This window comes from Petaurus breviceps, unplaced genomic scaffold (assembly GCF_028583685.1).
Source record: "Petaurus breviceps papuanus isolate PSGF00001 unplaced genomic scaffold, PetGlider_PUasm1.0 99, whole genome shotgun sequence".
NCBI classification, from domain to species: Eukaryota; Metazoa; Chordata; class Mammalia; order Diprotodontia; family Petauridae; genus Petaurus; species Petaurus breviceps.
This window is the reverse complement of record NW_027187465.1, coordinates 26137356-26162660: the sequence shown is the minus strand read 5'-3', so window position 1 is coordinate 26162660 and position 25305 is coordinate 26137356. Positions and strand designations below refer to the sequence as shown.

The 25305-nt window shown below is 47.8% G+C and overlaps 2 protein-coding genes across 4 annotated transcripts in view; one reads left to right on the top strand and one right to left on the bottom strand.

Moving 5' to 3' along the window:
- Positions 1-12232, top strand: part of CCDC92 (coiled-coil domain containing 92) — a 43830-nt gene extending 31598 nt beyond the window's left edge. For 2 of the 3 annotated variants that reach the window (XM_069081905.1, XM_069081904.1), the window contains 3 exons: positions 6071-6217; positions 7051-7092; positions 10816-12232. In XM_069081905.1, the coding sequence (XP_068938006.1) occupies positions 6088-6217; positions 7051-7092; positions 10816-11612 (969 nt within the window). In that variant the 5' untranslated portion in view covers positions 6071-6087 and the 3' untranslated portion in view covers positions 11613-12232. Of the gene's footprint in view, positions 1-435; positions 5938-6070; positions 6218-7050; positions 7093-10815 lie in introns of those variants that run through there. The other variant, XM_069081903.1, reaches the window with a different exon arrangement.
- Positions 12233-13656: 1424 nt separating this feature from the next.
- The window catches only part of DNAH10 (dynein axonemal heavy chain 10), a 172643-nt gene continuing 160994 nt past the window's right edge, over positions 13657-25305 (bottom strand). Inside the window, exons 66-77 of the mRNA XM_069081604.1 lie at positions 24777-24931; positions 21671-21854; positions 20318-20518; positions 19076-19285; positions 18592-18687; positions 17584-17755; positions 16687-16818; positions 16323-16534; positions 16040-16207; positions 15657-15837; positions 14575-14720; positions 13657-14115 (exon numbers count right to left, since the gene is read on the bottom strand). Of these exons, the coding sequence (XP_068937705.1) occupies positions 13969-14115; positions 14575-14720; positions 15657-15837; positions 16040-16207; positions 16323-16534; positions 16687-16818; positions 17584-17755; positions 18592-18687; positions 19076-19285; positions 20318-20518; positions 21671-21854; positions 24777-24931 (2004 nt within the window). The 3' untranslated portion in view covers positions 13657-13968. The remainder of the gene's footprint in view (positions 14116-14574; positions 14721-15656; positions 15838-16039; positions 16208-16322; positions 16535-16686; positions 16819-17583; positions 17756-18591; positions 18688-19075; positions 19286-20317; positions 20519-21670; positions 21855-24776; positions 24932-25305) is intronic.

Genomic DNA, 25305 nt, shown 5'->3' with positions numbered 1-25305 from the left:
GGAAGGAAGGAAGGAAGGAAGGAAGGGAGGGAGGGCGGGCAAGAGGAAAGAAAAAAAGAAAGAAGGAAAAGAGAGGAAGGAAGAAAGAGAAAGAAAAGGAAAGAAAGGAAGGAAAGGAAGGAAGGAAGAAAGGAGGGAAGGAAGAAAGAAACAAAGAAACAAAGAAAGAGGAGAAAAATATGCTTCAATCTGTACTCTGTCAGTTCTCTCTCTCTCTGGAGGTAGATAGCATTTTTCATAGTGAGTCCTTTGGAATTGTGGTGGATCATTATATTGACTAGAGTTACTCAGTCTTTCACAGTCAATCATCATTACAATGGAACTATTACTGTGTTGATTGTTCTGCTCACTTTGCTTTGCATCAGTTCATGCAGGTCTTCCTAGGTTTTTCTGAAACTTATCTTCATCATTTGTTAAGACACAGTAGCATTCCATCATATTCATATGCTATAACTTGTTCGGCCATTTTTTGATTGATGGCCATCCTCTCAGTTTCCAATTCTTTGCCACTATAAAAAGAGCTGCTAGAAATCTTTGTGCATATGGGTTCTTTTCCTTTTTCTTTGATCACTTTGGAATACAGACCTAGTAGTGGTATTTCTGGGCCAAAGGTATGCACAGTTTGATAGTTTTGGGGGTACAGCTCCAAATTGCTCTCCCAGAATGTTTGGATCTGTTCACAGCTCCACAGTGTGCCCATTTTCCCACATCACCTCTAGCATTTGTCATTTTCCTTTTTAATCAATTTTGTCAATCTGATGGGAGTGAGGTGGCACCTCAGAGTTGTTTTCATTTACATTTCTGTAATTACTAATTATTTAGAGCATTTTTTCTTATGACTATTGAAACCAAAACTGTGGTTTCCTCTGAAAACTCCCTATTTATATCCTTTATTTGTTCATTGTGGAATGGCTCTTATTCTTAGAAATTTGACTTCATTCCCTATATATCTTAGAAATTATACCTTTTATTAGATGATTTTTCCATATTTTCTATTTCTCTTTAGTCACCGTTGTTTTGTTTATGCAAACCCTTTTTACTTTAATATAATCAAAATTATTCATTTTACCTCTTTATCTCATTTGTTCATGAGCTCTTCCCCTATCCATGGACCTAACAGGTAATTTCTTCCATGTTCTGCTAATCTGCTTTTTCTATCACCCTTTATGTCTAAATCAGGTCCCCATTTTGAGTTTATCTTGGTATATGGTGTGAATTGATGGTCTGTGCCTAGTTTCTGCCAGATTGCTCTGCAGTTTTCCCAGCAGTTCTTGTCAAATAGTGAGTTTTTGCCCCAGTAGCTGGGATTGGATGGTGCTTTTTGGTACAGTGTGGTACAAGTTTTTGTGAATTTTCCTGGCCCTCTGCTAAGTACTAGATGAAGAACTCCAAAGACACAACATGGTTCCCTTTTGGCTCTTACAATCTACAACAGAAGTTCTCATGAGATTCCTTCAAGGGGTCCACAGGGTCAAAACTATTTTCACAATAATACTAAGATGTTGTCATTTGTCATGGTAAATATCATTAGATATAACAAATAAACAAAGGCCCTTTGGGAGTGGGTCCTCAGTAATTTTTAAAAGGGTAAAGGGGTCCTGAGACCAGAGTGTGAGACCTTCTGGTCTAAAGATATGAAGCTGAAAAAGAACCATCTGTAAAGGACAGAGAGCAAAATGTGGTCTGACTTTATATGGATGTCTCACGTATGACTGAATTGTATTGTCAGCAGGCCAGAGGGGGATGGATAGAGACACTGTCATTCCTTCTGACCCTCTTCCCATTGGAGAATTTGGTCAGTTTGGAAACAGGGCTCAGCCTACAAGACCCCTCTCCTCCTATAAGGGGGATGCTCATAGCAGAGACCCAGAGACCAAACAGGAAAGATTATGTCAGGACCCCCAAGGAGCTGGGGCTGCCTTTGCTGCAGCATTGGCCTGTGTCAGAAGAGATCAGTCGCCATCTGCTGGACAAAGCCATGCTGTGTTGGACGGTGAAGGAAAGCCCAAGAGAAGCTGGAAACTCGGGAGGAGAAACGCCTGATGGGCCCCCCGTCCAGGGCATGATCAGGGAAGCCCACAGAGGCCTCCAGAGCTGGTCTTTGGAGTGATGTGTTGGCTTTGAGCTGTAATCAAACCAGTTCATTCTTGGGGGGTGGGGAAGTGCAGCGATCCCCTGCAAAGCTTTCACACAAGGACAAAAGCGTGGTTGTGATGAGAGCCAAGTTTTTTGCTTTTGTGTGCTGTGTTGCCATCTCAATAGCCCCGGCCCAAGGCCACGTTTCACTGTGTGAGCTTGGCATGCTGCTGAGACACAGCTCACACAGGATGTTACTCATCTAGTTACTGACCCGGCTCCTCACCCACCACATTCTGACGGATGGACCAGAAGGGCCACGACACCTATTACAGACACCTCAGTAAGCTGCTCTGGGAGTCTTCACAGGCATCCCTCTTTCTCCTTGGCTCACCAATTAGACACAGCGCACTGCCTGATGCCCAATCTGGTCAGATAACAAATATCTTTATCGTCCCTCCATAAGAGTCTAAATGGAAAGTGTTTTTCCTACATTGAATTGTAGCTGTCTCACCCACTCTGGAAGTCAGTAATATTGGTATTCCTGGAGATCAATTGAAGAAAGCATTCTAGATAGAATTGTTGGTCTTTCCTTTAGGCTTTCTGGGTTTTCATCAGTAACAAAGGAAATGCTTCCAGCATGGAAACTTCCTCTACCACCACCAATCACTATCTCATCCACAGCTTGTCGTCCCAGTTATCTGACTCTGAGTAACTTGCTGTGGTCACACCACTAATATGTGGCAGAAGCAAGATGTGAGCCAGGGCTCTCTGACTCCAAGGCGAAACCTTCCATGCACTCCCTTCAGTGCCTCTCCCTGGATGACCAGTGCTGGTACAGGTGAATGGTTTCCTTTTCTGACTTGCCCCTTGTGTGCCCAATATGGCATGCAGTAGAGTGCATTTTAACACACCTTGAAATATCATAGGTGACATCATGAAAGAAAGGGAGGGAGACTAGTTTTCACAGATCACAAACTGACCAATTACAAGGAAGGCTTGCCTCTCAGCCTCTGTATGTCAGTGATAACACAAAACAAAGGTCATTACAATAATCGCTGACATTTATATAAGCACTTAATACATGCCTGGCACTGTGCAATTATTGTCTCATTTGATTCTCACAACAACCCTGGAAGGAAGGAGCTGTCATGATTCCCATTTTACAGATGAAGAAACTAAAGCAGGCAGAGGTTAAGTGACCTGCCCGGGGTCTCACAACTAGAAAGTATCTGAGGCTGGATTTGAACTGAGGTTTTCCTGACTCCAGACCCAGTGTTCTATGCACAATGGTGCCCCCTAGCGGCTCATCATACCCAATATTGGAGGTCACACATTCTGTAATCACACTCTCCTTATTTTCTTTATATTTCTCTTGATCTAGACTGGGTCTAACTAAACAGCTTCAATGTTTGTATGTTCATTACTCTATTTCCCAAGAATGACTGTAATGGGACACAGGTGCCCTTTCCAAACAGTCAGGGTGGAAACAAATGCATAGTATCTATTTTCAATCTAAATTAGATTTCATTTCATGTCCTGAAAAGGCCAACTAAGGTCCTACAGGACTTTTTTTCGTTTGTGCATATGTTATTTGTCAGCTCACCTTGACTACCATCAGCAATTTATGGAAGGTTTCATTTTCAAGTATAGACATATCTGATTTAATGTAATCAATATGTTCCTGAAATGTCCCATGTGACTTTTTTTTCCTAGACATGTAGTTTTATTGGTGTAAATTCACAGTGGTTAAAATTACTGCCAGGGATAGTAACCATAGGATCATGGACTCAAAGGCCCTCCAGTCCAACCCCACCATTTTGACAGGGAAGAAACTCAAAGAATTTCACTATTTCGGAAGCATTGAAACGTCAGCTCTGCCTACAAGAAGTGGCCAGAAAAAGAAGAGGGCCGATCGGGTTGGACGGGCCAGAGGACAGACAGGCAACCCCGCTGTGCCCCGTAAAACACCAATGCCTAGAAGAAAGCCTCCAGCACACTGGCTACGTTATCCATGAAGGATCTGGGGGAGACTGAAGACAGATGAGAAGGCACCAGCTTTTTGTGCCATTTTGTCGCATTTTGTGCCATTGCAAGAACTGGGCACAGGGATCCCTACGTGGCCCCAGAGGGCTCCCCCTTAAATCCAGGCCCAGGCCCAAGGCAAGTTGTCCTTGTTGCTCAGGAACTGAGGGCTGCTTGGAGAGGGGCGGGGGGATGCTGTGGACAGCCTCCAGAGCTTCATTTTATCGTGGCCCTGGGTTTTATGGTAAACCTTTTGTTAATGAGTTCCTTTCAGAAATGTTCTATTTTTAGCTAAATCAAGCTTCCCTTGGCATGTGACCTTGAACATCCACTGTATCCATTCTTACAATCAGCCTCTTGGCACCAATTTGTTTCTGTCAGCTCTGGGCTAAGGAGCCCAGCTGAAGTCAGTTTTTTAGACTCCAGTCCACCTGCAGAAACTAGATTCTGATGTCTGTTATGAGTGATTCTAAGAAAGGAGGGCTAGGAAAATGGTGATTCAATTGTCTTGGGAAACAAAGTTCTGACATCATTTTTTTTTTCTTTTAAAGCAATATAGGCCTTGATAAACTCATTAAGTTTAAATCTAGCTGCCCATTCCACCCAGCTCTGAGATTTCAGTATTTGTTAATAGACAGCATCCACTTTTAAGCTGTAAAAGCACTATTAACAAAGAGCCCCAGTACTTGGGGAAGGGTCTTTTATCTCACTTGGTCCTCTGTCAATCAATAAGTGAGCACTTAGGAGGTGGGATGATGAAATAAAGCTCTTCTCTGCCTGAACCTAGGTCTTTAGACCAGCAAGCTTGGCAGCTGCCAAGGAAGCCCATGCCCCATGATGTCAGCGAGTAAGCAGTTCCCTTACAAATTAGCCTTGGTCCAGTAGCCAAGGTGGGAGGGTTGAAATGACCTCTTGTTAACGTGACCTTCATCCAATTCTCGAATTCTCCCCTAGCTGAAAGGCAGCATCCCAGCCAGGTCTGCTTAGCAGGAAAAACCACAATGGCAGCATCACACCTGTACAATACCTGGGACTTCAGGTTTCATATGTTCCATCATTCTCCCAACAGCAGCACATTCTGCCTGTGAGCTGATTGGAGAGAAGGCTTTGACTAGCTGCCAGCTGAAGCTATTCACCCAAGAGTGACCAAGGCATTACCTTTCTGGGATGGGAACAAAATATTCACTCTGATTCTTTGAGTTCACTTCCTTAAGCCTGAATGTTGCTGTCCCCATGGCAACAAGTATCCAACAATCAGAAAGCCTCCCGCCCTGTTTGAGGGGCTCTGACTCTGTTCCATAGCAACAGGCCCAGAAGTGATGACCTTGAGCCGCCTTGTTAAGCCCCCCCAGACTGGAGCTGGAGCTGCACCAGAGATGTGTCCTTCAGGCCTCACTGGCAGACCCTTGGGGGCTCCTGCAGCCTCTGGCAGGGCGCTAGCACCACAAGAGCCATCCGATACAGGGTGATTCCTGTCTAGTTTCCTTTCAGAGGGTGAACAGGCCCAAAATACCTTGGGGCAGCCTTGTTAACACAGAAATCGTTACCTCACATTGGTTTGCGAGGAGAGCCATCGATCATCACTTTACAGTTAGGTTAAGACCATTTACAACGGGTCCCTTTTGCAGCCATTTACCTTTTTCTTCCAGCATTTCTCTGGGAGGGAGGTTGTGTGTATAATAATATATTGTTGTGTGTATAATAATATAATAATAAAATAACAGTTGTAGAACTTGTCAGCTCTGGGAAGGAGGAACTCCCACCTGAACTCCTGGGTTCCTTTGCATTGGATGCTTCTCACTGTCCCAGCTGTCCGCACAGAATACATGTTTCCAGGTAATTCTCCCTTCAGTGTTGAGGCCCTCCCCTGAGGAAGGTCCTTTCCCCCGGCTTCAGGTCTAGCCAGGGGTCCTCGCGGATGGAGCTCTCCGATCATGTGCCTCTGACCATGGTGGGTATTCACTTACAGGTTATCTGGATGTCAGCATGGCAGCCTCAAACCTGGAGAACCAGTTGCACAGCGCCCAGAAGAACCTGTTGTTCCTTCAACGGGAACACGCCAACACCCTAAAGGGCCTGCATGCTGAGATAAGACGCCTGCAGCAACACTGCACAGGTAGCCTGGCCCAGCACCCCGGGGTCTGCCCCACAGGGGCCAGGGAGACGGGGGAAGGGGTGTGCCACCACCTTCTCACATGGCCCCTTGTAGGCCAGAAGCTGTAAGCAGCTCTAGCTCAGTTGGCCATACGTGAAGGAAGGCGAGGGCTCATGTGGAGCCACTGGAGGAGAGGGAGTGCAGCCTGGCTGGTCCCTTCTGCTGCCTCCTGCCAGTTAATATCACGGGCTGCCATCAGGGTGGGTTAAGCCCCCATCATGACTTGGGTTAAGCCCCCTGCCACCCATATTGTTTCGATCTCATAATTAAACCAGAAATAGTGCATGAGGTAGACCTCCGTTCTCTGGGCAGCCAGGACATCTAAAGAGATAAAGGCAAGTCTGCTGTTCCTGTCTCCCCAGAGTGGTGGAGGGCTTTCTTTCCAGATCTCTCTCCCACCTGCATCAGCCATTTTGTTGTTGTTGTTACTGTTTATGTTGTGTCTGGCTCTTCATAACCCCATTTGGGTTTTGTTGGGGTTTTTTGTTTGTTTGGGTTTTGAGGTTTTTTGTTATTGAGTTTTTTGGGGCAGAGTAATTTGCCATTTCCTTTTCCAGCTCATCTTACAGAGGAGGAAACTGAGGCCAAAAGAGTTAAGTGACTTGTCCAGGGTCACATAGCGCTAATAAGTGTCTGAGGTCATATCTGAACTCAGGTTTTCCTGGCTCCAGGCCTAGAGACTCTCTGGCATGAGGTGGCTCACGAGAATATTTCCTGAGTCATCACAACTGGAATAGACAGTTATAACTTCCGATGACAATCAGAATTAACACAGAGCATTTTTTTTTTTTTAGATTTAACATATGAGCTGACACTGAAAAGTTCGGAGCAGGCAGGTAAGAACCCTGAATGACAGTGGTTTTCTTAGTGTAACAGCGACACCTGTTGGTCTAACATCCTTCTTTCCCAGTTTATATTCATACTTGACTCATGAGCCAAACTTCATTGCCGCCCTTCCAGAGTCAGAGGATTTAGAGCAAGGAGGCATCCAAGAGATCAGATACTCCAGCCCCCCTCATTTTACACAGAAGGAAACTGAGGCAGCCAGGAGTAAATGACTTACCCAGAGTCACGTAGAAAGTAGCAGAGCTGGGCTTTGAACTGAGGCCCTCTGAACACAACGTCCCCACTGCTTTTTCTCCCACACTGCACTCACAGCCTCTGGGGAAAAAGCACTGCTTAGGTCTCCAGTGACTCCATCCCATGAAGGCTCAGTGTCCCCATCAGGAGATGCCCCAGTTATATTTGTTAGCAAGTATCCCATGTGGGACCCAGCCACCTCAGCTGCCCCACTCAGGGACAGGACATCCACACACCAATGCCAACAGGTCAGGCTTCCCCTAAAAGCCCTCTTCATCCGTCTTCCTTGGGTTCTCCGTGCCTTAATGGCATTCATCCCCATCTTTGGTCAAAACTATAAAAGCTTCAGGAGCTGGGGGGGGGGGGGGTCCTGGCCACCCACCTCATGACCAAATGGATCAGGGCCCTCCAGGAGCCAGAACCAATTGCTCCAAACAGTCCATCCTCCAAGGCTTGGTGACTTGATGCAAAAAGGAAAAAAAAAACAAATCCACTAGAGAATATGTGTCCTGTTCAAGATCAGGGGTTTTTTCAGCTTCTCTGAGTGACATCATTTATGGGCCTATCTGATTTCTTCTAAAACACAGCTCATTTCCATTCATTTTCAGTGCATCACCAAGTACTCATTTTTTCACTTAGAGTAATCACATTACAGCCTCCCAAGCCTTTTGTTCCCCAGGCATGTTTTTTTTTTTTTAAAGATATGAATTAATCTTGAGAGAGGTCTGATTACAGGAGTAGCACCAGAGGAAGCTCTTCAGGTCCCGCCCCCATATCCCTCATTGTCACATTGAGCCCCACATTGAAGCTGTGTCCCAGAAACCTCACAGAGCAGAGATTCCACTCAGAGAAACTGAGTCCTATATGGTCAGGCTTTAGAAATGAGCTACAAGAAGCTACTCCTTTGGTTTCACTTTTCTTTGGGGGAAGCCCCAAATCACATAGCTAGCACACTATTCTGGGATTGGTCCTTTGGGACAAGGAGGGGTGGACAAGAGATGGCAGGTGTCTGTGGTCTTCCAGTGATTCTTTGAAGAATGTGAGGCTGCTAACACACACAACTTTTTATAGGCTCCAGGACCAACAGGAACAGCCAGTTTAGGTTAGAAAGGGCCTGCGGGCTTTGAGGCGCCAACTTTGTTCAAGGAGCTGCATCCCTAGTTTCATTTTTGGCCAGATTTTCTGAACCATTTTTCAAGGGTTGGCCCCTACACAGAACAGGTGTCAGTCGGTGCCAATGACCAGCCCCAGAGACCAATTCTCCAGAGCATGAATTACCCCCGCCCCTTCCATTGGCAGCACCCACAAAACTCTGAGGATAGTAGAACCAACTGAATTTTCAAGGAACAAACAGGAAGCGGCAAAGCAAGCAGCATTTCTAGCATGCTAGTGGTTCCAGAGATGTGACTGGGCAGCCTCAGGTGCCCTCGAAGGTGCCTGCCTGGCAGAAGCCTGGGCAAGGGAGGCAGGCCCACGGAAAGCCTGAGGACAAGGGGATCAGCCACACTGTTACAGACTGTCCCTTTTATGGCATTTCCCCTAGAGAGCAGGGATGAAATCATGCCAGAAGCAGATAGCTTATTGTTTGGCTGGTGCCTGAATTGGCCTGATTTGAAAACTTCAATTCCAGGCCTAGGTAGGGCCTAGAAACTGAGATGTGAAATCATAAGTATGTTAAAAAGGCAGAATTATGAGGGTTGTTTTCCAGCAGGCCCTTGTGGAAAGAAGAATGAGGACAGAAATGTGATTAGTGGAGTTTCAGGGCCTCCCAAACTGCAAAGAGATCAGAGCTCCAGGGGTGATTTCAGGCATTTGGGCAATCACAGCTCAAAGCTGAGGTCCAGGCCCAAGGAGGGAGGAGCTCCATAGCAGTTTCTCTTTGTCCTGGCAGATTCAGTTATTTCAGGGAGGAAGGCAATTGTGTGGTAGCTCTGAAATCTATGGAAATCCCAGTATGTTAGGTAGAAAGGAAGGCTCCATTGTAGAAGGAGAGATGAAGGGCATTAGTGAAAGCCCAGGAGGAGGCTGGGGGAATGACAGAAGGGAAGTCAGCCTGGGGGGGTGGGGAGGGGAGGACCTAGCTCTCCTGAGATGAGAGGACTAGCAAGGAAACAGATAAGTGGAGCAAGGTGTAGGAGGGAGAAGTGCAGGGAGCTCCTGGGCTCAGGTCCCACGTACTGTGGCTCTCTCCTAATCACTTGGGTAGCGCTCGGCTTTGGGTCTGGGGATTCATTAGACTTCTGGAGGGGGTTTTTTGGTGATTATTATGAAAATCAAAGACGTCATCTTTCAAAAGAGTGCCCTATAGGCAATCAAATAATGGTTTAATTGATTTTTCTTAAGAAAACTAAAATAGATTAATTTGGTAGTAGTTAAATTCCAAGGTAATTGGTGTGAGCAGATGCAACTTGGTACATTTACATAAATAAGGATCTGTTTCTGGTGATTATAAATGCCTCCGATTACAGGGAATAACGCCCACTAAGTGCCAAGCAGAGCGCTAAGTGCATCGAGGGTTATCTCATTTGCTGCTCACAACATCCCTGGGAGGGAGGTGCTATTATGACCCCCATTTTAGAGATGAGGAAACTGAGGCAAACTGGTGAAGTGACTTGACCAGGGTCACACGGCCAGTTAAGTGTCTGGTGCCACATTTGAATTTAGGTCTTACTGACTCCAGGCCAATCGAACAACAAATGTTGACCTGGAAGAGGCCTTAGAGATCATCTCATCCACAGTGCCCCCTCCAGTCCCACCATTTAAAAGATGAAGGAGCTCAAAGACTAAAGCTTAGAGAGAAGTTAAATTGTATGAGCTAGGTTGTCTGAGCTGGGAACAGAAGTCATGTCTCCTGATTCCCAGTAGGGTGAGGTTCTCCACCTCCTGGCACCATCTCCCTTCCCTTCGCTGCTATAAAGCACTTACTTAATGTTTGTTGCCCCCAAAGAGGTGGGTCTGTACTGTTCTCCTGTTTTACAGCTATGGAGATTGAGGTACAAAATGAATTAACCATTGGTAGAGGGAAAGTCAGTTGGGGTGGGGGGAGGTGATGGCTCTGGGGGATAAGGTGGGGAGAGAGGGAGGGAAGGAAAAACAGACTGAGAGAAGAGGGGAAAGGAGAGAGACGATTGACACAGAGGAGGGAGAGAGGCAAAAAGAGGAAAGGGAGAGAGGAAAAGAGAGGGAGAGGAACAGAAAGAGGGGGAGCAAAAAGAAAGAGACAGGCAGAGAGAGAGGGAGAGACAAGAGACAAAGGCAGAGAGACAGTAGAAGGAGAGAAAGGCAGAGAGAGACAGACAGATGAATGGACAGATGGCAGACAGACAGAAAAGAGACAGAGGGAGAGATGGACGGACAGAGGAACACAGCTGAGGGCGGGCGGCAGCCGTGGCCCGGCCCGGGCCCCTTCCCTCCCCCACGTGCCCCTCCCCGCCCCCCGCCGGGTGCCCCTCACGCCCTTCTCCTGCTCGCCATTCCAGGAGACGGGAGTTCCCGGAGCAACGAGCTGAAGCGCAGATGCGAAGACCTGGAGGCTGAGCTCCAGGCCAAGGAGGCGGAGAGCCAGGCGCTGCTGCAGGAGCTGGAGCAGAAGAACGCGCTGATCGCGGTGCTGGAGACCACGGTGAAGGAGCGGGAGAAGAAATACCTGGAGGAGCTGAAGCTCAAGAGCCACAAGCTGAGCGTGCTGTCGGCCGAGCTGGAGCAGCGCGCCGGCACCATCGCCTACCTCACGTCGCAGCTGCACGCCACCAAGAAGAAGCTGCTGCTGGGCCCGGCCGAGCCGGGCGCCGCCGGCCCCGCCGGCTCTGCGGGCCCCGGGGCGGCGGCCGGCGCCGGCGCGGCCTACAAGCCGGCGCCGCCCAAGGACAAGCTGCCCGACACGCCGCGGCGCCGCATGAAGAAGAGCCTGTCGGCGCCGCTGAACCCGGACTTCGAGGAGGTGTACAGGCTGGGCGCCGAGGGCCGCAAGCTGCTGCTGCGAGAGCCGCTGGACGCCATGCCCGACCCCACGCCCTTCCTGCTGGCCCGCGAGGCGGCCGAGGTGCACGTGATCAAGGAGAGGCCGCTGGTCATCCCGCCCATCGCGTCGGAGCGCCCGGCGGAGCCGGCCGGCCCGGGCCGGGACAAGGCGCACAAGGCGCACGTGGGCGTGGCGCACCGCATCCACCACGTGCCGGCCGCGCCTGCGCAGCCCGAGGTGGAGACGCTGGCGGTGGACCAGGTGAACGGGGGCCAAGTGGTCCGGAAGCACTCGGGGACCGATAGAACTGTTTAAGGCCCCTCACCCTCCCGCTCCTTATGCACTGTGACCACTCCTAGGAAAGAAACCTCGTCCGCCGCGTTTTTCAAGTCCCATGCATGCCAAATTTTTTCAGATCTGTCCAATTATTCTCGTCCCCCTTCCCCTCCGCCCTGCCCCTGTCCCCGAACCCAAACACGATTGCGTTCCCAAGGCAGAATGCGTATTTACCGAGCGCTGTGGCCAAACACCCGCGTATCCGAATGCTTGCTGATAACTCATTTAGTCCAAGCGCACAGGTGGACCAAAGCACAGGCCACTGTCTGCATTCTTGCGTAATATTAACGAACCCAAATAGTGACATACCTAATTATAAAGCTGGAACACGATGTATAAACTGACTTATGCTCCCCTTCGGAGTCTTCGGCATCTCCGCACGGAATAGCTCATACACGCCCTGGAGACTATTGTAATTTCCCGACAGACCTTTCACGGGCAGCGTTGACAACAATGCAGATATATGTATATGTCAAAAGGAACTAAATAAGATTGACATTACTCTTCGTGTCACCTCGACCCTAATGTGTGTTCATATTTTTTGTTATATTTTATTCCAAATTTTGAAGATCCCAACAAACTTTATTTTCTAAACCTGCTATCATTTTGTTTTGTGTCATTTATTAACCACCTGAGGGAGGAGGGGGAGGAGCAGCAGCGGGTCCATTCAGTGGGTCGTTTGTCCTTAGACTGACTTTTGTCCAGAAGGCCTCTTCTCATGTCGAGCACAAACAGGTGGAGGCTGAAGCAGGAGATCGAAGCTTGAGGAAGAGGGATCTGAAAGTCGTGGGCTGCCTGGAAAATGGTGGGCTCCCCTCTCCCTTCAGCCACATACACACCCCCCCTCCCCCACTGGGGTTCTTTAATCGGAGAGCGGAAAACCAGGTATTCTCGGGTAGGGATTGGATGCCTCTAATTAAGGTCCTTTCCAACTCTTAGATTTTGTCATGATGGCATGGTTTTATGTCCTGAAAAGGTAACCTTTTGGTTGTATTTCAACATTCAGATATGCCTGCAATTAGGTTTAAGGACGTGTCTATAAAAATATATGCCTTATAAAAATCTGAAGTTTTTCCCAAGGTGCCTTCTGATGACCTGCCCAGTGTCCCCCAGCAGACTCCAACCTAGGCTTGCTTCTTCCTTGGCCTGTTAAAGCTATGTGGGCACCAGCTAATGAGCTGATGGGAGCTATCCTGGGAGGGAACCTACCACCACAAATCACTTCCAACTTCGAGGTACCATCATTCACGATGGACAAGCATGTCTTCACTGAGAAGCCTGCCACCCATAGGCAGTAGCTGGCTCCCAAACCAACTTCCTTCTGCTATTGAAATAGCCTTGCACCACCAGTTTATGGACTAAGGCTACAGATTTAGGATGGAAATAATACAAAATTTAGGATTTGGAGAAAGGGGTATTAAAGCTATTGAAGAATTTAGCTACTTAGAAAATCATCTATCCACCCCAAAAGATAACAGGCTAGAGACAAAATGACTAGAGCAAGTGCAGCTGCTCACCAGGATGTCCTAGCAGGGAGAGGCACCTAAAAGCTTGCATCGTGGTTCAGTGGTTTAAAAAAAGGCCCTGCATTTGGAATCTGAGGGCCCAGATTTGAATCTTGGCTCCATCACGGAGTGGCCTCAGGCAGGCCACTCCCTTCTCTCTGGGCCTCAATTTACTTCTCTGTAAAAAGGTGTAGGACTAGGACTTCCCAGATCTTTGCAAAATGGGGACTCCCACTGACCCAGCCTTCAAGGGCAATAGGGTCTCACATCCAGCAGTCAGACATCTATCTTAACCTTCCTTTTGCACAGAACTAGGTTCTGGGGTAGGCCAATAATTATGATCCAAAGAAACATGTATTTTGAAAAGAGGCATTACTGAGGTACAGGGCTGAAATGCATCCTTACATTCCTCTAGTAATTCCCATTAGAACAGTTTTCCTCTCGGGCATAGGGTGGGCACCTTTAGCTACTCAGAAAAGATCTCTGAGAAGAAAAACAAAACTTCCAGCATGTGTTAAAAATCCTTGGATCACGTTTATTTCCCAAAACCAGCAAATTGTTAAAAAAAAAAAAAAGACAATATAGATTAAGTAAATGAAACCACCTCCCCTTGATTAATGTTAGTGAATTATTCTTGGGAAAAGTTAAACATTTATTTTCAGATTACAAAACCATCAATGACAATCCCTCCTGTACTGTAAGAATACATACAAGTGAGCCTCGATGCCTGGAGAATGATTCCAGGTTTCCTCATCCTTCACAAGTTCCCAGAATTTCTATTGCCACCATTGGAAGTTAGAATTGGAAATCCAGTTTCCCTCATTCAAGAGCTAATCAGAATTCAAGGTGAGGCACACGCCTTGCAACACCCAGTGTGAAATGTGCCTCGTGGTGAAAAGATCTGCTTCAAAAACTAAGCCAATTCCCATCGCATTCCTTCTCATGGATGTGGTGTAGACAGGTGTCCGGAAGGTATTCTAAAGGCCAAGGAAAGGAGAGAATGTTGAGGTCTCAGAGAAGATCTCATGAGAATAAAAAATAACTTGTATGGTGCCTCTAAGTCTTAAAGGGATGGTCATATGATTGAACTCAATGTGCCCATCCCACATTGAGAGGATGAAGAGGGGGTCAGAAGACTTTAACATTGGTATGATGATGATGTGGGTATGGCTTGTCCAATCTGAATTGGATTACTGTGAGGCCCTATTTCCACGACTTCCCCCTCTGGCTATTCCAGAAACAATCAGGTAAACTGCCATATTGAGCTTTCCATACCCAAACAATCCCACCAAGAATTTTATACAGCAATAGAGAATGTTAAGAGAATTTCTTATCTAAAACTTCCATCTAAAAAAGCAAAGGAAACAAGGAACTTGTGGGAAATCCATGAGGAGGAAGGGGGCTGAGAAAGAGGACTCGGGGCTGCCCCCTTTAACCTGAAGTTTGAGGCGATGGGCTTCGATGGGGATTATCTTCAGAACAGGCAGGTCCACAACCAGGACTTTGGGTTTGCTCTTAATAAGGCAGCCTCTCTCAATATCCCAATCTGCACCTTCTAGATACAGCCCCGACACAAAGCATCCTGTAGATACAGCAGAAAAATGAGAAGCTGAAATCATAGCAATAGATGATCAATCTTTAACGATAACATACACCAATATACAGTGAGAGAGCTCAAATCTAATCACTGCAATGATGTTGATCTGCCTGTCCTCTGGGTCTTTCATCCACATCCACAGGGAAGTGACTCAACAGACATGAAGACATTAAATAATGTAAATTAACTAAATATCCCTCCCTTCTGGGAACCCTGAAGGCAAAGGGGAGGAAGGGGAACCTCAGACTTTCTCTCCACAGATCCTTGAGAAACCACGCCATAGCTGTCTTTGGGGCCCTAAAATGACTGACAATTAAATGCAGATTGCAACTGCGTGATAGATAGCAGGACATTACACAGAGCAACAATTAGACGGAAGCCTTTCTGTATCCTTCCGGGAAGATAAAGAAACATCCTTGCTCACGGGGCCTGGGCCATCTGTCTCAGGACCCATCTCGCCCAGGATTAGATCTTCCTTGGCACCAGCTCCAGCTACAAAATGCTCGAGGGATGAGCCATGAGCCTCACAGGGTAAAGTTTTTGAAAGGTTCACGTCAAAGTGACCAATGTTAATCCCTTTAACAATTTTTCTCAATTACTCCTTCCACTTTGAATTGGTTTCAAGATGCCCTCCACTGAAATGCCCTCTACTTATGAACTCTTCTCAAAGGAATAGCCTTAACCATTAAGGCCACATATAATGATGATGATGGTGGTGGTGGTGATGGTGATATACAAGGTGAAGAGGAAAGGGCAACGTTCGGCAGCTCCCCCAGTTTGAGAATGTGCTCAGACAGACACACGGCCAGGCCCCTCGGGCCCTGCGTCCCCCCTTCTGTCTGGGTCCTACCACTGATCATTTAAGCCAGACCCAGCCAGGAGGTTCGGGCAGGAAGAAGCTGAGGGTGACAAGAGGCATACCTTGCCCTGCCCGTTCAGTCACCTCGTCTGCATCCTGGAATTTGGTCACTTGCGTAAACAAAGTAGAGCGATCCAGGGGCCAGCCATTCTTTCGACAGGTGGCCTGAACCAGAGCTGTGAGATAAGACTCAGGTATGTGCAGCCCTGACAGCCACATCACATTGGGGTCACTCTCTAAAATCTGGAGACAAAGAGAAAATGGCAATGCTGTCACCTTCTTCCCAACTTCCATCACCCGAGACACTTCTCTGCCCCCTCCAAGGGTTCAGCCCGAGGGTGGCACATACCAGCAAGCTTCAGCAGAGGGAGGGCTATTCTCAAGGAGCTGCTTCTGTCGCCCAGGAAAGCCTGAAGCCAATGAGACACCATTACCCACATCTTACCCAAGTTGTATACTGAGAAAACCTCCTCAAAAAGTACTCCATCCAGTTTCCAAGGGTCTTCAAGGTGTCAGGGGCAAGCTTTCTCCAGATGCCTGGGATGTTACCAATAAAAAGGGCCCGAGCCACGTCGTCCAGCTCATTGCTCATCCCGACTTCCCCAGCCAAGGCCTGATTGGCAGAATTGGTAGAGACCAAGGACAGGAAGCTCAGAAAACAAGCCAGCGAACACCTGACCTCGAGAGCCCAGACCTTGCCGGCCTCCCTCCCACATCACCCCACTTACCCTCTGGAGTTCAGCCAGAGATTTCATCATCCGGATTGTCAGTTTGTTAAAACGCTCCAGCTCCTGCAGCAACACCACCGTCGTGGGAGAGATGCCCAGTCCCAGGTGTTTGCGGATATTGTCCAAGTCAAACACTTTGGGCATTTTGTTTTCAATGTCCTGGGCAACCTGAGCAATGTAATCGTCCCGGCTGATGCCAGTGCTGGATTCCCCTGAAACAGGAACATCATCTGTCAGAGACTTGTCCTCGAGACAGACTGCCAATGCCACTCAGGAAAAGCATCAGTGCAGTGGGGAAAGGGAAAGAGGAAGGAGAGACTAACATCACCCCATGGCTGGAAATAGCCCAAAGAGAGGACTCTACCTGTCTGGGGCTGTAATTCCAGCAGGTGAGACCACATGTCCCGAGCAGCTTGGGTGTAGTATCCAATCTCAGCATTTGAATGAAGCCCAAATACCTCAGGTGTGTTGGCTAGTGGAAGCGACTCAATTGCATCTGAAAAAGAACATAAGCAAAAGAAATCAGGCCCTCGAAGGGATGTGTAGACTCCCTATAGACTGGAGTCTTTGGAGCAAGAAATTCCTCCTGGGGACCCCAGAGACAGCAACGCTGGTTCCCATAATGATCATAATATTAATAATGACAGCTAGCATTTACATGGCACTTTAAGGTTTTATGTTATCAGATCTGTTTTGAGTAGTGATTTACCTTTTTTTTTTTATTTTTTTGAGCCTGGCTGTCTATCTCACCCAGGCTGGCCACTCACAAACCCAGCTATACCAATGACCATCTTCCATGTGTCCCAGCTGACCCCTCCTTAGACAATCTGGTGGTCCCAGAAGCTCATCCCCCTGGTTCCAAATCTGGTATGGACACAGGATCAGTTTTAGTCCCAACTTGAGTGTGCCACCAGCCTCGGCCTGGGGTGCTTTTAAACAAGGATGTCCCTGCATTTCAGAGGTTTGCTTTCTGGGGATACTGAGAAAAGGTGGTCAGCAGGATGCTGCTTACTGCCACCACGGCCCCCTCACAGAAGGCAACTTATACTGCATCACGAGAGAATGCCAAATGTACATCAAGGGCTAGGGCTTAGAATGGCCAGCTTGGTCTACAAAAGGTAAGTCACCAACCAAACAAGCTCACCCTCCACAAGTCTGACTAGAAAAAGGATCAGGGGAATTGCTGCAGAAATGGACATCACCAAAAACCTATTTTGGGGTAAGAATTAGTTATATTTTTCTGGTATCTGAGCAGTCTCACCTACAAAATCCTCCTTGTTCTCACCCTCTGGGATTTTATAATCTACTTCCTTATTGTGGAAGAAGTGGAATGGCTGGAAGGTGTCGAAGATGAAATCCCCCAGATACTCATCCATATAGATGGTCAGGATGCGCCGGTCAAAGCTGTCTATGGCTCGGCCTCCATACATGACCTAGACATAAGGCAGAATTATCTGAGTACCCAGCAGGGGACATTGGGCTGGGCTGGCCTCCCAGGTGGGACAGGATGGGACTGGACGTGGAATTTTACTCCCTGAGGGAGCTCCTGACAAGGAAACACTCTTTTACCAAGGCAGAGTTTCTTGGGAACATTGAGAAGCTGAGTGGCCTATACACAGCCAGAAGGGGACAGAAGTGAGACCTCAATGCGGGGGGGGGGGGGAGGGGGAGGGTCTTCCTGATCCTGCAGCCTGCTGTCTGTCCTCTAGACCACCAGTCTATGTAACTTAGTTTTCTGACTTAGCACCTTTTAAATAAAGATCATGATGATCATTAGCCTAACGATGGGGGGACAAATTCCTTTGTAGATTTTGGATCCAAACAAATACATGTAACAATGCCTGAACTTCTGAGGAATGGGAACCTGGAGAAAGCCTTTGAAAGGGTCTGTCCACACCAAATGACCTCAGCCATGGCAAAGAGGAGCAGAGAAGGGCTGCCTAGTATGCTCAGGCATCCTGACCATGAAGGAGAAGAATCAAGTCTGATTCACTCGCATTTTCAGTAGGCTGTAGCCAGCCTGCATCTCCAGACCCCTTTATCGGTGCTGTTTAATAGGAAGGATTCCAGGGAGGCCCCATTTGGGTGTCTGCTTGAAACAAGAATCCATGGGATGAAGGAGAGAGGGTGATGAGAACCCAGGACATACACAGGCATCCGATTTGGCCTTGGCAGACATTCAGGAGTGACACCCAGCATCAGGTCCCACCCAGAAACCCCCTCTGACCCTCCAGCATTCCTGTGGAAGGCCAGGCTACAAGGGGCTTACTTCTCCAATGAGATACTTGAGACTCCCCCAGGGGATCTTGTTGTCATTTTGTTGGAAGGCTTTTGTCAAGTATGTGTTCAAGATTTCCATGCAGACCTAGAGACGGAAGCCGAGGTGTGTGAAGACCAAGAGAGACCTTGCTTCTCCCAGAACCTACCCAGCCTCTTTCTTTTCTGGAAATAGACCTCCACCCTCCATTCAATCTTTTTTTTTTTTTTTTTGCTTCTTGGAGGGCAGTTGGGGTTAAGTGACTTGCCCAAGGTCACACAGCTAGTTTTTGTGTTAAGTGTCTGAGGCCAGATTTGAACTCAGGTCCTCCCGACTCCAAGGCCAGTGATCTATTCACTGCACCACCTAGCTGCCCCATCTCCTAGCCTCCCAGCTCCATTCAATCTTGAAGGACAAAGGTCAAAGGTGCCACGGTATTGAAACAAGCACCGGACAGAGAAAGAGGCATGGTGGCATCAGTCCCACTTTTTTAAACCTGGAAATCAGACTCATTGAAGTCGTAGGGCACGTTCCAGCCAATTTTGCCAAACTTTCTTCTCTCCTGCACGACTGCATGGAAAAAGGCCAGCACGTAGATCAGGGACTTGTAGGCAGGATGAGGACACTGCTCCAGCATTTCATGAGAGATCTTGAAGTATGTTGCCCGCATGTTCAACTTCAGGCCATTGGGTGGCTCGGTGACCACCTTCAGAGAGGAGGAAAGAAGAGGGAGGCAAGCTGAGTGCAGCAGCTCCTCTCTGTGGAGGGCAGCCGTGTGTGGCTGCAGGGTGTGTGGATTCCACTTCTCCACCCACACTCCTGGTCCCCCAGCCGAGGATACATATCCTGCTCTCAGCAATATGAGATCTAGGTTTCTGTTCTGCCTTTTCCACTGACTCACTATGGGCCCTGAACCCCTCATTGTTGGGTTCCTCATCTCTCAAGTGGAGGGGATTAACATTTTCTCCACACTTTCCCTGCCGTGGGGCTAGGGGGTACATGAAAAAAGCTTTTCCAAAATAATGTCTATAATAATCAATTGAACAATGTGGGTCTAGTACTCTGCGTTGATGGGGATAGGGGTGAGGTGGAGAAGCCTCTGGTAAGAATAGAGAGTGTAGCTATTGTTGCTGTCTCTGGGCCCACTCTTGGACCATGGGCAGGCAGAAGGCATGGTCTGTGCTCTGGCCACATGCAGGCCACTTGTGTATGTCCGTTAGTGAGGGGCCAGAGCACAGGTCCCCACCCCGACCCTAGCCACATACACACAAGCTCCACAGGTTGGCCCCCACTACTCCAGACACCCCATGCATGCCTGTACTTTTAAAACAGGGGGAAGAGACACAATTTCTCATCTCTATGTCTACATGCAGTATGATGGTTTCATCCCACTGTGTGCATGTCCCATGATTCCTTGATATGATCTCCTCCAGTCCATTCATTTTACAGAGGAAAACACTGACCACTAGAGAGGAAGAGTAGTTCCCCAAGGTCACAGCCTGGGAGGGTAGAAAGATTCAGAATTCAAACCTATTTCTCAAGTCCCCACCCCACCCCCAGGCCAAGATCCTCCTTCACCCAGGACTGAAGATGGCTGAGCAGGAAGGCAGGAGTGGGTGGTCTCCATTCTCCCTGCTGAGCCATCTCTCCAGGCCACCCAGACAGTGCTGGACATCCAGTGATGAGGACAGACGGAGGGACAGACAGATGGCCATGTCTGTGTCTCCCAGCCCTGTACCTTTAAGGATTTCTGCAGGATTCCAATGGGGAAGCCTTTAGTGGGGTCGGTGGTGAGCCACAGGCGGAAGTCGGGGTGGGGCTTTGTGATTCTCTCCAGAGACTTCTCCAGGTCCTTAAGCCATTTGACAAGAAGGTGGCAGTTCTGCAGCATCAGCCAATGACCCCGGGCCACCGCAGTCTCCAGCAGCTGCAATGCCACCTGTGCCAATCACAGCAGAAGGGTCACAAGCTAAGTGACCTCTGAGCAGAATAAGGCCAATCCTCTCCTGGCACAGAAGAGTGAACTGGCCTAGGGAGATGAAGTGACTTAGTCACATAGCTAGGAAGGGTCAGAGGCAGGATCTCAAAATCATGACTTTATAAACATTGTGGAGAGGCAACCTGGCCCCTGGGTTCAGGTCCTACCCCGTCACATACCAGTGGTATAACCCAAAGTGAGACACCAACCCCTCTATCCCCTCACCCCAGCTTCCTAAGACCATTCGTTGTTGAGGAGTCCCTGCCCTGGGGTGGTGAATGGTGCTTCCACACCAGAAGCTCCTTACATCACTAAAATCATGGCTCTAAATCAACACCCAATACTCCACCTTGAATCTATCAGACCCAGGCCTTGACCCAGCATAGAAAGTCCAGACAATGCTTGTCCCAGGGACTCCAACCTCAGCACGTGATCGTGGGGAGGGCTGACTTTTCTACATGGAACTGCATTGGGCCAATATCAGTTATACAGGGCAGACACAGCCACGCCCAGGGCAAATCCAGGTGGATTTTAGACACCTCCATATTGCTTAGGAAGAGCAATAAAAAGAGTTAATAATAATAATCAGTAATAGGGGTTGTTACAAGTGTAACAGCTCTGCTCTGTGGTGGCCAGGCTGAGGATGCAGACCCTGCACTCTCTTTTAGGAAGTGTGGAATACCCGTTCTGTCAGTCATGGTGATCTTCCTCAGCGTTAAAAACAATCCATTTCCAAGAACAGTGGTCCCTCCTTTATCACAATGATTCAAGAGAACTAACTACCATCTGATTGGCTGATCACACTGTGGTGGGCGTTGACCACAGGCTTATGTTTTCTTGGTCATAATACAGATAGATAGAGAAAGAGAGACAGACAGACAGACAGACAGATAGATAGATAGACAGACAGACACATACATATATATTAATATACATACTTCTGAAACTTTGTGATTAATGTGCTTGGGTTAAAGTATGAAGGTAAATACCAACATACAAAAGCTACCTCAACTTCCCAGATACCAAGACCACCCCTGAAAAGAGGAAAAGACAGATACACACACACACAGAGAGACTTTAGTTTAGGAACTAAACTTCACCAGAACAAATTACCTTCTCTTGGCCTTGACCCATTGCAAGGAATTTGAGGCGATTTCCTCCAAAGCCATATCTATCAGCTAATTTCATCAGATCACTGGCAGGGTCTGAGCCAGGACTCAGAATGAAAACAATAGGTGAATTTGGAGTGCTCTGTTCAAAAATGGCTTCAAAGCTGATCATTGGGGGTTGAACATACCTAGGCAGGAGAAAGAGCCCAGATAAGGTTCTTCACTTGCTCATAGAATTATTCTCCTTGGGGTGGCTAGGTGAATAGAGCACTGGCCCTGGAGTCAGGAGGACCTGAGTTCAAATCCGGCCTCAGACACTTAACACTTTCTAGCCATGTGACCCTGGGCAAGTCAACCCCAATTGCCCTACCTTCTCTCCTTCAAAAAGAAAAAAAAAAGAATTTTTCTCCTTTCTTTGGGGAGAAAATTTAATGAGCCGATGATTCCTGAAGTTGGGAACATGAATTCAGTGTCAATGGCTTTCTTGACATCCATCAACTATAGCTGGGAGAGGAGACTTGAGATCCCCAGACTCAAAGTCTAGTCAATACCTCCCATGATCTGCCAAGCAGACAGGGATTAAATAGGAAGGAAAAGGTAAATGTGAAGGAAGACAATCCGGATCACTGGGAATTCAGGAGCAAGCTTGGGGGCCCATCATCACAAAGAACAGGACTATCCCTTTGTATAGGATATGCATAGACTGGCATGTGTGTGGAAAACCTTTAACAAAATTCTCCATTGGTGCCTATCATGGTGGAACAAGACCCAGGTCACTGGAGGCTCTCCTTGATCAACACAAACATCAGCAGTTGCTACCAAGCTGGAAAAAGCTTTTGTGTGCCTCCCAGGGGACCGATAATATCTCTGTGATCCAAGACCCAACCAAGCCAAAAGGATGGCTACCAGAAATTCAAGAAAACTCTCTATGAAGTCATGGAAGAGCTGCAATGGGCCCTGGTGAAACAAGCATCCACTGACTTTCTACCTGGCCTCTCCCTTCTCTCCACTCTCACCCGTCTTCCACAAAGCCACCACAGGCACATGCCTGAAGCATAGGAACATACTACTATCTTGCTCAAGAAGTTCAGGGGCTCCCTATGCCTTTAGGATGAAATACAGAGTCTTCTGTCTGGCATTTAAAGCACTTCAGAATCTGGCTCCAGCCTTTTTATTCCTCCCTTTAACACCAGCCATCATTCTGATCGGCCTCCATGGATTTAATTACCATCTCCATGCTGATGATTCTCAAATGTACCTTTCCAGCCCCAGTGTCTCTGCCCATCTCCAGCTGCCTTTCAGACATCTTGAACTAGATGTCCAGTAGACGTTGTAAACTCATCGTGTCCAAACACAGCTGTTATCTTTCTCCCTAAACCCTCCCCATACCTCCTACCTTCCTGATTACTACAGAAGGTACATCATCCTCCCAGTCCCTAAGAGTCTTCCTGGATTCTCCACGATCGGATCCCTCACCTCCCTCCCCACCCAAATCCAAGCTATTGCCAAGATCTGTTGATTTCACCTTTGCATCATCTCTCAGATATGCCTCTTTCTCTCCTCTGACACTGCTCCCACCCAGGTGCAGGCCCCCATCATCTCACATCTGGACTACTATAATGAGTCTGCCTGCCCCAGGTCTCTCTCCACTCCATTCTTCATTCAGCTGCTAAAGTGACCACATCACCCCCTCCTCTATAAACTGCAGTGGCTCCCTCTCACCCTCTCACCTCTAGGATCAAATACAAAATTCTCACGGTCCTTCATAGCCTTTCCCTTCCTACCTGTCCAGTCTTCTCACACCTCCCTCCCCGACATAGATGCTGTGGCCTCCCGGCTGCTCCACAGACAATGCAAGAGTGTTCTCAGGGTGTTGCCCAGGCCTGCAGCACTCTCTCCCCTCGACTCTGCCTACTGACCTGGGCTTCCTTCAAGTCCCAACTAAAACTCCTTTTCTACAGGAAGCTTTTCCCAACCTCTCTTAATTGGAGTGCCTTCCCTCTCTTCATTATTCCCTGTTTTTTTCTTTAATTATTCATCCTGTACGTAGCGTGTTTGTACAGATCTGTTTGCTTGTTGCCTCTGTTAGACTGTAATCTCCTTGAGAGCAGGGACTGGCTTTTGCATTTTTTATATCCCAAGTGCTTAGTGTCCCCCCTCCCAAGACTACCTTGTATTCATTTTGTCTACATTATGTACATGTTGTTTTGCCCAACAGATTGTAACCACCTTTTTATCTCTCTACCCCCAGCACTCAGCACAGTGCCTGGCACATACTTGTTGATGAAATGATTGATGGATTTCATTAGAAAGATCACTTCTGCATCTGTGTGGAGGATGGGTCAGGAAGCTAGAGAATGGAGGGAGACTGAAGAGGAGACTACGGTCTGGCTAGAGGCCAGAGGTGATGGAGACCTTCAAACAACTGTTTTTCAGGGATGTAACAAGGATTACTGCTGTAAGTATGGTTCAGAGACTAGGTGATATCTGATGTCTATTCCAACTCTTTTTTTTTTTTTTAAGCAATCGCAGTTAAGTAACTTGCTCAAGGTTACACGGCCAGTTATTTCTGGGTGTGGTGCTAAGTATCTGAGCCCAGATTTGATCCAGGTTATCCCGACACTGGAGCCGGTGCTCTTACTCACTGAGCTACCTGGCCGCCCCTAAGCAATTGGGGTTAAGTAACTTGCTCAAGGTTATACGGCCAGGTGTTTCTGGATGGGTGATAAGTGTCTGAGCCCGGGATTCGATCTCTAGGTCTTCTCAACACTGGAGCCGGTGCTCTTACTCACTGTGCTACCTGGCCGCCCCGGCTATTCCAACTCTTAAAGAATAGGTTGGGGGTCCTGAGAGGGTAAGGGATCTGCCAAGGGTCCCCTGGCCAGGAGGTGCCAGAGGCAGTATGGAAGCCACCTGCCTGGCTGCAATCTCTTGGGCCTCTCTAACTATGACATAGGTTAGCTCTCTGGCTGTCACAAATTTTCACAGGCTTTCAGATATATTTATCTTCTTTACAGGCCTCAGAGACTCCAAAGCTTTCTCCATCATTGCAAGTCCCAGGTTAGACAGCATAGGCCACAGACAGGGCTAAGTAAAAACCTCTTACTTACTTCTCCCCCATGGTCACAGTCACATAATCAGTAACCGCCCGATATACCCGGTCCACTCGGAAACATCTCAGAATAAGAAGCTTCTCGAAATCAGTCACTCGATTGTCATAACCCATGGGAAATGGAAACTGTTCCAGTGAATCCAGGTCATACCACTGGGACAAAAGATGAAGGAGTTGATCAGATCAGAAAGAAAATGGCCCCAATTGTCACGGGACAGTCTCTGTTTTCCATCTTATCTCCCAGACAACCAGGTTAAAGTCTAGCTCAAGAAGGACAATTTAATTTAGCAATGCTCGTGGATTTCCAGATTATAAAGTGATGTCAATAGGGGAATGGGGATGAGGTGCAGAGATCACTCCGTTACCTAACAATCCAAAGGAATATTGTATGATTCAGAGACTAGATGATATCTGATGTCTATTCCAACTCTTAAAGAATAGGGCGGGGGTCCTGAGAGGGTAAGGGATCTGCCAAGGGTCCCCTAGAAAGTCCTAAACCTTTAAAGGTGAGGTTCTTAACTTTTCTT